This window comes from Chelonoidis abingdonii, chromosome 2, assembly GCF_003597395.2.
Source record: "Chelonoidis abingdonii isolate Lonesome George chromosome 2, CheloAbing_2.0, whole genome shotgun sequence".
NCBI classification, from domain to species: domain Eukaryota; kingdom Metazoa; phylum Chordata; order Testudines; family Testudinidae; genus Chelonoidis; species Chelonoidis abingdonii.
Window position 1 is genome coordinate 206,504,875 of NC_133770.1, and position 13,656 is coordinate 206,518,530.

The 13,656-nt window shown below is 39.6% G+C and overlaps 1 protein-coding gene across 1 annotated transcript in view; it reads right to left on the reverse strand.

Moving 5' to 3' along the window:
• CEP192 (centrosomal protein 192) overlaps window positions 1–13,656 on the reverse strand; it is a 224,551-nt gene that overhangs the window by 4,279 nt on the left and 206,616 nt on the right. The window contains exons 52-54 of the mRNA XM_075062017.1: window positions 5,918–6,039; window positions 3,944–4,067; window positions 3,337–3,395 (exon numbers count right to left, since the gene is read on the reverse strand). Of these exons, the coding sequence (XP_074918118.1) occupies window positions 3,337–3,395; window positions 3,944–4,067; window positions 5,918–6,039 (305 nt within the window). The remainder of the gene's footprint in view (window positions 1–3,336; window positions 3,396–3,943; window positions 4,068–5,917; window positions 6,040–13,656) is intronic.

Sequence of the window (13,656 nt, forward strand, 5' to 3'; positions counted from 1 at the left end):
ACAGAGATAATTTTTACTTTTTCTTTCTTTAATTAAAAGCTTTCTTTTTTAAGAACCTGATTGATTTTTTTCCCCCTTGTTTAAGGCCCAAGAGGATTGGGTCTGAACTCACCAGGGATTGGTGAGGGGAAAGGAGGAGGGGAAGGTTAATTCCTCTCTGTTTTAAGATCCAAGGAGTTTGGATCAGTGGAGCCTCTCAGGGTAGCCCAGGGAAGGGAAAGTCTGGGAGGGGGAAAGGGAGAGGGATGGTTTATTTCTCCTGGTTTTAAGGCCCAAAAGGTTTGGGTCTTGGGTTCTCCAGGGAAGGTTTTGAGGGAATAGAAAGTGTGCCAAACACTATATTTTGGCTGGTGGTGGTGCTATCAGATCTAAGCTAGGAATTAAGCTTTGAAGTGTCCATGCAGGTTCCCACTTTTGGACGCTAAAGTTCAAACTGGGGGAAAAATACCTTGACAGCTACATTTAGTGACAATTGAGACTGCAGTTGGAAACACTCCATACACACAAAACCTTAAAAGGCTGAAAATAAGGAGAAAGACTTGTGCATTTCTTTCCACCTTCACATAGCCTACAACACTATCAGTAACACACTGCAAACTTCCATAAGGGTTTAACTTTCATCTCCAGATATCCAAAAGCAATAGACAGGTCAACTTCAAACTCATACCCTAACTCAAAAAACTTAATAGTAACATCTCATGCTTTTAAATCAGTTATAAGCAAATCTGTCACATTTTCCATGCATTTGGAAAGTTATTCTGCCTTAACTCTGCCAAGGTCAAGGTCATTCTAAGGTTTTTTTTCTTAGAGTGCAAGTCTGATGAAGTTCAGGTATACTACTACTACTGCACCATAATGAACGCAAGCATCCTTGAGGTCCTGCACACACAACTTTTCTCCAGAGGTAGAATTAGTCAGATATCACTTGGAGTTTATTTTGTGACAAATCAGTTGATCTCAGATCTGGGATGGGTCTCAATGCTCAATGGGTCACTGGGCTGGAACCCGGCGTGTATGGAGGGCCACTGGCAAAGAGGCACGAACCCAGAGTCAGGTGCCACAGATCTGACACAAAGTCTTGGAATTACCTGTTGGACTTTGGTTTGTTCAACTTTCTTACGCTGAAAGGGACAGACATAAATATTGTGACCTTGCCAGAGGGCTGAGTTATGGAAGAGAGAGACCACCACAGCTCCAGAGAGACTGTCAGCAGGGGGTGACAGAGTGAAAAACAGCTGCTATGCAACACCTGGCAAGGTATAGTGGCACTCTGCTCAGAATCCTAGGAGTGATAACTATGCAGTGTTGTTGTAGCTGTGATAACTGATAGACATCTTTCACAGTAAGCAATATTGGAACACGAAAATAAAGGATTAAACTAGTTTATGAGGATAAGTTGGTTTCTCCTGTTAAATATGTGTCTATTGCCCAGCAATTTGATTGGCTGGCAGATTCTATTTGATATAGATTTAATCGTCTTCGTGTCTTCCTCTCCTATAAACCATCATAATCCGTACCTCTAGAAATAAAATTTAAATACAATGGTCAAATGTGAGAATCATGGACAATTAAAAGATCCTTGTTATTTTACACTTCAGAATGATCTAACCAACAACAGGAGTCAAGTTAATGCTTTACTGTACTACCCAAAACGTTTAACAACGTGACCTCAAAGGGATCTTCAAACTATTCACTTTGAAGCGTAGAACTAAGATATTTGTGAGCCCCTTCCTGAAAGCTGTTTTTATGAATTTAAGTTCAGGTCAGACGTTCTTCCTTCTTTTCCTTATCAATACTTACATCCTCTATTAGCCAAATGAATACCCTGCAGTCAATATAAAAAAAACAAAAACAAAAAATGTGCTCTGCCTTGTTTGGGTGAAGAGAATAAAAATCACCTCTCTTCTCATTGCAGTTTTATACCAAGATTTTGCATTTGGATTACATTGGTACCTAACTTAGATTGAGTGTAGTAAAGAATCAGCACAGCTGAACTTTTTCTATGTGTACATACATGACCAGTTGAAGAAAATCAAGCTCACAACTGCACCATTTTTGAAAATCAGTCACTGGTAGGGTAAACAAAACCCTGAAATTTTGCCATATTTAACATCTGAAAGGCTTTTCACACAGGATACGCTGTTGCTTCTATAAATTGTTCTTTAAAAAACAAAATCAAGCCACTACAAGGTATGATTATTTCACTGTGTGACACTTCTTGGTCTAAACAGTAGATGTAAGAAAATATATTCAATTTTATTTTCTTAATCAAGTCTTCCAGTCCCACTTTCAGCAAATGCAGTTTGCTATGAAATCACCTTTTAACATTAATTGGATATGGCATTGGGAGATAATCTAATTTAATTGACTAGCTTCCATATAGAAGCAATCAAAACATATAAGCCAACACTAAATAAAATATTAGCTGCTTTCTATTAAAAAAAGGTTTATGGGACAATCTTAAAGTAGCTTACTCTGATAAAATAAGGAATTTCCTACAAATATTTTTTTTAAAAGTCATCCATTTAAGCCAGGATAAGTTCTGCAATGCTTTGTGCTCAGAAATTGCAGAGTTCTTCTAAAAGCTATGCTGATTTATGCTATAAATAAGAAAAACTAGAAATGTAGACAAAAAAGTAAATATTTGCAAATGGAAAGGTATCAAAACTGGTAGGAAAACTAAGCTTCTTATTAAACATAGGAGTAAAACAAATGCACTTCATGACAGAGAATTTTTCCTAGCACCTTTAAAGATCATGTCTTTGCTTTAAGTAAGAGTGCATCTGATCCTCAGTGTATCACAGAAAATACAGTATACTTTACAGTGTTTCTGAGACACTTAAGTAGATCTCCGATATGGTCATGGTCGTCTTTCTGAAGAGCTATTAAGTCATCTTGTTTTTTGCCTGGAGTTTTACCACTTCAGACTGAGCTTGTCATATCTCATTAGGTATACAGGTTTGGTCCTGGCCACTATTTTAATAAAAGACCTTCAAGAAAAAAACCCAGGTGCTGTACAATCTGGTGTTATAGCATGGATTAGAGGATAGGATGTTGGACTGGGAGTCAGGAGGCCTGAATTTAATCCTGGCTGTTCCACCGACCCAGTGTGATGTTGCTTTATGCCTCACCTTTCCCATCTCTAAGATGGGGAGACTGGTTACAATTTGTGCAAAAAATATACATTTTAATTAGAAGGCAAAAAGTGGACCTTAAGTCTATATTTCAGCATGATATAGCCCAACTAATTATAGAGCTTTACCTTACAAAATAGATCAGATTTGTTTTGAAACTTCTAAAGTTTTTTAGTAAAATTTTAGTATACACTTGACTCACCTCAAAGAATATTTCGAGTGCCTGATGTGGAAAGGCTCTCTGGGATTTACAAACTTCAGCTGCAATTTAATATGAAACACTTTAAAAACAGGCAAGCACTACTGTAACTATTTTAGCACACACTTCAATACAACTCATGAAGCTTCCAACTACAGACTTAGATATAACTTCAAATAAAAAGCCAAGATTTAAGAATGGAACATGCCCAGCTTTATACATAAGTCGTCCTGCAGTATGATTTTTAACTTACTCAAGACATTAAATTAGTTCTAAAAATTAGACTCCAACAAGCCTATAATCAGTCTATGACAGCTGAAAGAGGTGATAGTTTAAGTATGCTATTCAGAAAACTCTTGATACTTAAGAGTCAAGAAGCAAAAGAAAAACTAAAGTTGTTAAGAAGCCTATAAAAATGAACTTTCTTTAAATATATAAACATTTGAAGTATGAAGTTTGGAACCAAAAGTTTCTACCAATGCACCGAGCATTAGAACATCTTAAAATTCTTAGTATTAAAGGTTACTGAAAATATCAGAAAACGGTTAGATATTGTTCAGGCAATTAAGTGTGATTTTAAATGTTTTGAATTAAAGTGTCAAAAACTTACCATATGAGTAATAAAAGTATTATTCCGCAAATTGACTTTTAAAGTGCTTGATTCCCCAACTCTGGTTGGTAGAAATGCATAATGATCTTCTTGGGCATACACTCCTCGAATGACTTCATTTAGCCTGTTTTTCAAAAAAGATTTAAATCATTAAGTTCCCTATTTATATTATATGATCTGACTGTACCAATAGTTTCCCATCTGGGGAGGTTCTATGTTTTTTGCCGCCCCAAGCATGGCAGTCTGCCTGTCACGCGGATTCGGCGGTGTGCCTGCGGGCAGTCTGCCGGTCACGCGGATTCGGCGGTGTGCCTGCGGGCAGTCTGCCGGTCACGCGGATTCAGTGTCCCCGCCGCTGAAGCTGCAGAACTGGCGAGCGCGCTGCCGAAAGCCACCTGCCTGCTGCCCTCACAGCGACCGGCAGGCCGCCCCCCACGGCTTGCCACCCCAGGCATGCACTTGCTGAGCTGGTGCCTGGAGCCGCCTCTGTTCACATCAAATGGTTTGAAAAGCAGTTCCAAAATAGAAATACACCGCTACCTCAATATAATGCCTCGATATAACACAAATTTGGACATAACGCGGTAAAGCAGTGCTCTGGGAGGTGGGGCTGTGCACACTGGTGGATCAAAGCAAGTTTAATATAACATGGTTTCACCTATAACGCAGTAAGATGGTTTGGCTCCCAAGGACAGCGTTATATCGAGGTAGAGGTGTACACTCAGAATCACTGAGAAGTCAAAAGTAATTTGCTCTTATAAGATATTGGGCTGTAAGATGCTGTCAGTTTTAAAGCAGTACAGAGCCACTCTAAGAGCTTTTAGGGCTATTATTTAGCACATTCAGTTAATTAAGAGATTACAATTTAGAGGAGTACTATGGTGAAGTAGTAATCAGAATAATTTACTCTATACTTTCACAGCTGTGAGTTGTGCCCATGTGTTTTAACGGAGACCTAGGAGATGAACATTTCTGTATGTGCACCAGGGATCAGTTAACACCCATAAAAAGGAAGTGCATGTTTCATTGTGTTTCACATCCATCATTTCAATCTTTGAAAGTTGGAGGATGACAGGGAAAAATTAGTACTATGATCTTGGGGAAAATCATATTTTTGAGGCAAAGGCCTATGTGCAAACCATGTCCAGTCCTAAAACCCAATTAGGAGTCAAATGTTACTTTCAATTCTGGGTAACTGACTGAGAAGAGCAGCAAAACTGCACCAAGCTCAAACCAGACATTCAGATCACAAACGGAGGGACTGCTCTGGAATAGCAAACCGAGGGCAACTGGATTCCGCTGGTGAAGATTTGCACTTATCTAAATAGGTGAAGTGTTTTGGAAACATCCTGGGCTCTTGTAACTAGCTCCAGATGAGAAAAGGAATAGAAACACTTCCAAGAGCATGGGAAAACTAAAGTGGGAAAAGAAACACTGAGGGCTAATCAACTTGGTGAATTAATTCAAACTAGAGGGATATAAATCGTAGCATGCACTAGCATGTTGTGCGCTAACTGGCCCGTGTGGTCCATTTCAAACAGTAGAACGCTAATGTGCACTAGGGAAAATTCAGTGTGTGCCAACACGGCCCAGACAAGCCAATTAGCATCCACTATAATTTATACCCGTCTAGTGAGAATTAATGTATGTGTAGACAAGCCCTGACTGGCAGAAAGGGAAAGAAAAAGGAGAAAGCTAAACAAATATTGCGAAAACTCATCTTTTTAGAAATCACTAGATAATACACTCTTAGCCAGTACTATCTTTAAAAGGTTTCACACTTCAAAGTGGTTCTGTGCCTGCACCAGTCATCTCATAGTAGCAAATCACAATCACACACATAACTAGCTTTGAACTAATGAATATATGGCAAGTTTGCTTATGGTGAAAGGCTAAGAATCATAGAAGAGGTCTGCCACACAAGTGTTCTCAACTATTCCCCCCCCCTTTTTTTTAAACTAAAAATCTACATACCCAGTATTAAGTGTAGAAGCTTCAGAGCCAGCTCTTCTTCTTGGCATAACTGGAATCTCAGTTTTTATTAGGCCACATGTGGAAACTTTTGCATTTACAGCTTCATTTTCTGTTTTAGCACCCTATTGGTAAGAAAAACCCTACAATTAATATTTGGAGTAAAGTTAAACATTAAGTGACAACATTTACAAAGTTCCCAAATATGGCTCAACCTGAATAGTGTTTTTGCTTTATTGATAATATTAGCTCATGCTTTGTGCCACAGTTTTACAATATTCTGGAAGAAGGGAATTTACTTATTGTTCTTTGAAATACATTGCCTCTGCAGGAATCATACTCCATACTTGCATGCCTCTTAAACCACTTCACAGCAGTAAACTATTCCAAGATCACTGGCAACGGATCCATTTGGACAGTAGGTTTTCCTTTGGAATTTCTCTTCATGGAGTACAAATGAGATTACTTCTTAAGTGGCTTCAGCCTCTCGAACTATTTAGCATATTAGCAATGACCTGAAATTTTACCTCTCCAGGCAAATGATGAGGATTGCGGTAAATGAATGGATTTCTTAACATTAATTCTTTGTGAGTAACTTCTTCCCTCATTCTCTACAAGCAGGAAATGACTTTTCCCTATGTAATTCAGAAGCTGGTGCTTGAAGTCCCACCCCTCACGTTTGGCCGCCAGAAAAGTTACTGTCTTTACACCTTTGGAAGAACAGCTGGTTAATACAAAAACAAGAATCTGAAATTGTATTAACATTAAAGGGAAAATTATACATGTTGCATTAGAGAAAAAATTTCAAAATGTTACAAGTTATCATTCTGGTTCTGCAACAAGCCACCCGCATGGTTAGAATGAAGAGAGAAGCTGCTAATAGAGAAGATTGTGTTAAGAATTTTCTATTCTGCCGCACAGTTTCTCCTCTCATACTCAATAAATGGCAAACAGTGAGCAATAAAACAAAGAAGTTGGGATGGAAAGGATAAAACCAACACTATTACAGTAGGATAGATAGAAATATGCATTCTTACATAACGTGAGCGATTTCTAATTTGGAAAGCAAGCCATAACGATACAGCATTTTCCAGTAAGAGGAGGTCTCTATAGAGGAACAGAAACCTACTTTGCAGAGTTTGATAAAGAACTGTATGAGGATCATGGCATGGTTATGTAAATTCTCCAACATAAAAATGTTTCCAGCTCACAATTCCTCCTGGGACCTTGCACAAGGAGCCTAGACTTCCTTAAAGGAATGGTTTTCCAGGTGTTAAGTTCTGCATTGCTTGGCACATACCTTGTCAGCAGCTACTCTAAGGCCCTATCATTCTGGATACAATGGATACAAAAGATATGATTCTACTACTAGGGGCATTCCACACCAAAAAAATTTAAAATTCTGCACATATTTTAAAATTCTGAAAATCTCAGTGGTGGATTAGGTGCATGGGAATCTGGATGTACAGGGGCATGTTGGGGGGTTCTGGGTGCAACAGTAATGGGACTCTGTGGGCAGTCCAGGTGAATGTGGTTGGGGCAGAGCACGGGGAGCCTGGGTGTGTGGGATAGAGCTTGGCAGGGGGAGTCAGGGTGTGGGACACTCAGTGGAGGGATCCAGATTCTAGGGGAGTGGGGCGGAGATCCAGTTGCAGCTGGTTGGGGCTTGGTGGGGTGGGGATCTGGGTGCAGGGGGGCTTATCAGGGGAGTTCTGAGTGCAGGGGGGAGGGTTGAGGGTCAGCAGGAGGATCTGGATATGAGGGGGTCTGGATGGATGGGGGAGCAGCTCCCTGTACAGGAATCCCTTCCCCTGGAGCTAAGAAGTGATGGGTGTGGGGGAGGGGGGGGAGGGGGAAGGGGAAGAAGAGGAGAGGGAGTTTGCAGAGCTTCTTGAAAGCTGGGGGAGAAATCTGAGAGGGATCTGACCCTGGATGCAGTGCAGGGGAAGAGGAAGTACCATCTTCCTCAGCCCAGCCAGGACTAGCAGCTGAGCCTGGCACAGGGTAGGAGCCACCAGCTGGGTCTTCCCCAGTCCCGCCACCTGCCCCACAGTGATCTACCTCTCTGCTGGCTACCATGGACACCCAAAACACTGCTGTGGAGGGTCACATGATGACTCTTGTGGTTTCCCTTTGCTTCCCTGTCAGAAGGTTGTTTTTCTGCAGGGAAGCAAAGAAATCTGCACAGGACAAATTCTGTGCATGCACAGTGGTGCAGAATTCCCCCAGGAGTAGTATGATAGATGCATGTACTCCATATGCTCAATATGTCTTCTCGAGTTCTATGAACATCCTGTTATGATGGTTTTCCAAAGGATTCTGAAGATAGACAAAATGATAGTATTGATCTCCTGGGAAGATTAAAAAGATGCATACACTTTTGGCAGAAGTGTTTCTCAAGACGTGAGGACAAAATTGTCTTCATAGGAGCACAATTGACTTCTATTAATATAGTTGCTCATTGGTCTTCCAGAAGTAATTACCAGAAAAGCAGGACTTGACGGACAAATAAAAAAAAGAATTATGTGCCGTCATTTTGAAATGTGCCACAAGGGCACTGGTAAATGTTAGGATATAGATATTCAGGCCTGTCTGCAAAGGCTTATACTTTAAGAATGTAGGTGTATTCTTATCACTTAGCTAGTTATAGAAGTATAACAGAAAGAATCAAAATCACTGTCTGTGTAATGGCCTTCTCTTACTGTGACAGACTAAGGCCTTCAGCTAAGATGTAGTTAGGCAGACATAAGCTGGGAAGTGTATGGTCACATCCTCACATTCCAAACTAGTCACATTGAAATAAGGTGCTATTAGGAATATAATCCTGTCCTGATATTCCCATCACTTCCAGAGAAAGGGAAGAGCCTAGAAGATGTAAAAGGAAACTTGGTTTAATAGCATCCTGTCTGGCAAGAACTCACTTATCAATAGACACAGCTGGAAAACCCTTATGTCTGTATAGATGTAGTTGTAAAATACTCACTTCTGTATTGTTTTATATGTTTATTTGCATGGTCTCTGTCTGGTTCTGTGATTGTTTCTGTCTGCTGTACAACTAATTTTGCTGGGTGTAAACCAAAGTAAGGTGGTGGAATATAATTGGTTAAATAACCATGTTACAGTATATTAGGATTGCTCAGTTAAATTTCAGCAAAATGATTGCTTAAGGAATAGCCAAGCAAAACACAGGTTTTAGTATATAGTCTGCAGTCAATCAGAAAGGTGGGCGGGAATGAGAACAGGGACTGGGGGAATTGGGATCATGTTTTCCTAAATGGGGAAATGGGAACAGGGGATGGGAACAGGAACAGGGACACAGGCAAGGCTCTGTGGTGTCAGAGCTGGGAAGGGGGACACTTAGGAAGGAAACTGGAATCATGGTTGCTAGAAGTTCACCCCAATAAACATCGAATTGTTTGTGCCTTTGGACTTCGGGTATTGTTGCTCTCTGTTCATGCGAGAAAGACCAGGGAAGTGAAAGGGTGAAGGAATAAGTCCCCTAACAGTAAATATAATTGCAAGGAGGTAGGATTCACCACAGGTTTGTCTAATCCAGGCATTCTGCTAAATCTTGGAGACAGACAGTCAAGAAATCTGATGTATCTGCATACCAAGTGTCAGTAGAGGCTGGTAACTATTTTTTTGGGGTGCTTAGTTATAAGACAGTCCCTCCAAACTATCCTAGAGAAACTCTAGTATAGCTGAGATCACTAATCTTTAGGATTTTTATTTACTCTCCAATCAGAAATGAAAACTTGACCAAATGAACCAAGGCACTATCCCTGCCCCACAGAGCTTACCTCTGATAGGTCTAAAAAATAATTGGTCAATTGACTGGTCAAATATTTTAAAGTATGAATTTACTAGGACAAGAGTAATTAAAAAAAAAAAAAGAGACTTTACAGTCCCCAATAGTCTTCAGTACTTATATCTAGTTACAAAAAACATGTTACTTAACTGAGTTATTTTATCTCAAAAATGCAAAACATTGAAATGGAGTTTTAAAAAATGAGAAGTACATTACTATTTTTAGCAATATTACGGTGACATTTAAATGTGAATATTACTATTCACATTTAACAGTAACTAAAGAAGAGAAAAATGATATTACATGAACACATGGCAAACTAAAAAGAAAAAAATATTTTTCATGCACTTATGCTAGGTAGGCAGCAGGCATCTTAATGGTTGCACACCTTTTCTCTGTGTTGGGGGAGAAGGTTTAATGTCTGAATTTTCACCTCCTTTCTCCACTCCCTTGTGAGTTAATTTCTGTATGTTCGCATAGTCAGTTTACGTTGTAAGGTGTTTGGGGCAAGTAACATGTCTTAACTTGTTTCATGTATTTTTAAAACCATCATGTACATTGATGGCCTGGCATATAAATAAAGGTATACATACAATCTTTGTTCTAGAAGAATCTAGGTGTTCAGTTATCAATGATCCCAACAGAAAATCCCTGGCACTTTTCAATGCAGAGGCTGCATAATCACAGGTGGGATCAGCTGAGATTAAAAAGGATCCTGTGCTTCAGCAGGTCTTTTCTATTTTGCAGGTGCGGTGAAGGATCCGTTGCTAGCTCTAGCTGGTCCAAAAACCATCTCTGGGGTAGGCCATGAGGGCCCAGGAGGTTGACCACCACACATTTCAAGGAGGTTCATGTAAAGGGCACATTGAAAAGGCACCAGTTTCTTTTCTGGACAGAAAAGAAATTTCCACTGCTTCTGAGAGTAGTATTGAGTATTTGTTACCCTCCGCAGACATGACCAGATATATTGTTAAAGCCAACCACTGTATCCACAAGTGATTTTTCAAGATTTTATCTTCCTTTTTACTGAAGGCACATAATTGCTGGTCATCTTATTTTTTAATCCTATAGGACGTGCATCCATAGCTTGTTAGTAATATGTTGGAATTAAAAATGCATTTGCCTGTGAACAGACATTCATACCTAATCCAAAACAGATACTCAATTCTGAATTACATGTGGGAAGCTTTCCACATCTTCACTAGGAATTTTTGGAGAAGTGACATTGCAGTCAGGGAATGAGATGGATACAGGACACCCAGAAACCAAAGACACTAAATTATGAATGTTTAATACTGTGAAAAATCTGGCCAGAACTGTGCCAACTGCATTTCTGGGGTTCTTCTCTGGGTTGGGGTCAGACAGCTCTTGTTCTTGAATACCATCACATTTGAAGCATTTCCAGATGGACAGGGCTCTGATCGGGATGTTGTCCAAGAATGGATATAAAAGACATGTTTTTTCCAACATTTATCTTTTTTTCAACATTTTTTAAATGCTGATATCAGAACTGAACACTTCCCGTAATGGTCTCACCAATGCCTTATGCAGAGATGTACTCTGTACTCCCACCCTCTGTTCCCCACTTTATATATCCAAGGATCGCTTTAGCCCTCTTGGTCATTGCACTGTGCCGTGAACTGACATTTAGCTGTATATCTACCATTGCCCCTAAGTCCTATTCAGAGTCACTGTATATCAGGATACAGTCCTCATCTTAAAAGTGACTTATGTTCTTTTTTCCTAGATATGACCTTGCATTTGCCATCTCTTCCTAATTAAGACATCTGCTAGAAAGGGAAGATCTTCAATAGCTGAAGCAGAAATTGTGCTGACCTTGTTCCAAACAGACGTATGGCTAATGACCCTATTTGATTAAAACAGACACTCCACTTTAAGCTCTTTCATAGATCTTTTCAAAGTGATCTTGACACATCTCATATTTTCTGCTAAGAATGTGTTTTCCTAGAGAGGTGGAGAGTTATTGGAAAGATCTGGTTGTGAATACGCTATTTCCCAGAGGCACATTGCTTTGAAAAATGAGGGGAACAAGTCCCACCTTACTGCTTTATAAGCAGTAGTAATATATGGCTGCTATGTTGCTCATAAAGGTTAACAGCTTTATTGACCACTAATAAAGTTCTGTAAGTTGAAGGAATTGCTCAAGGCTCTAGATCACTGTTACGGAGTTTGGCTTCTCGATTTCTATAAGCTTTGAACTAGATCGTATTTAGTTTATTTTTTATTATTCTATAATGGCATCTTTATATCACAGAACTTGGGGGGGGGAGGGAGGCACCATCTGAACGGAATTCCTCAAATGATTGATGGAATTGGCCGTTGCATCAGTGTTTCCCAAACTGCTTGGGGAACAGCTAGTATATTTAGAATGAACAGCTGGACAATACCTGCTTACCAAAGACACTCTGCTTTGTCTTATGCCTTGCACAAGAAATAGTGGTACGTATATACATCATCACATTGGTATTCTAAAACAATTCTTGACTGGATTTTCTTGGTGATGTATGACAATAATGATATAAATTTGTAAATGCAGATTTATCTTGAAGAAAAAGCTGAATTACCCTTTGAGCCTAAAGTTACATCCTAAAGTCAGCTCATGTGGCCTGAAAAATGAAGTTTAACTTGTCCACTTGAGACACCGATATTTCAGAAGGAAATAGAAAACACGAAAGATCCCAATGAACAAATTAGGGGCCTTTATGAACAAATGTACTAAGTACCAATACTAGCCCTAGACAATGAACACTGGCTATGGTAGTTACACATTTATTAAAATCCACGCGATCCAGTTAAGTCAACCATCAAATCCTTGCACTGACAAAGGTAGGCACCCAACTTGGTTCTACTTTCTCACAATTTGGATATCTTGAAGGTTGAGAGCTCTGGATCAGTCCATGAGTACTGTAAGGAAAAGTCTACGGCACTTAATGATTCAAGAAAATAAAATTCTTTTATGGTGACTGAATCTGAGTATCTTTTCAGCATAAAGGAGTATTAGGCTGAACTGCATTCCTCTGGAATTAAAAGGGTCCACCTTTTAACATGAGCTAGGAGAAATCTAGATTGCCGACCTTGTTTGCATTGCCATAACTTTCTCTAGGAAAGGAATCTTAGCACTGAAACAGTCCGGTCACTTAAAAAGGAGGTCCCGAAACTTTGTTTACATGTCCTAGAAAAGGTCCAAAGCATGGAGCCTTTTAAGTACAACAGCTAATAGTACATACTTTAAACATGTCATATATAAATCAAGCTGTTCTCTTGCTACACCCTTTTCCTTTGCAACTGAACCCACAGGGTAGGATCCTCCACTCTACCCAAAGTCCAATCGGATGCAGTGGAATGAGCTCCAAGTGTGAGCTGGACTCGCCATAAGAATGCTGGTTGCAGCTTTCTGATCTCACACTGCCCGAATCCCGGCATAAAAGTTAGAATTGAGCAATAGCTTTAACTTACACCGTACACTACCAGAGAATTGGGTCTGTAGCTCAGAGAAATATTTGGTTACAGAAAGAAGTTGAGCTGTTGATTCTCCATTTTCTCACAGAAGAACAAAGCAGCCTCTAATATGAAAGGCTTGCCCTGTAGTTGGGGTCAGATAGGTGACCCTCAGATCCAGACACTATTGTTAAGGGATATTATTAAATCTCCATACATACAGTAAGATCTATAGCCTATTGTCACAGACTGTACATCTCTTAAATCCTGACCCCCTCCATACCCTTCATATTGGAAACAGACCAAACAGGTCTGAAATTAAAATAATTAAAATACATTTTTATCATCAAGTAAAATTAAATAAACCAAATTGGCCAAAAAATGCTGACAGATGAACTAGTCCATGACTCACTTCACAGGCAGGTGGAAGAATATGATGGTAGAATTGGACCTTTACGTAAATCTGAGTTAGAAT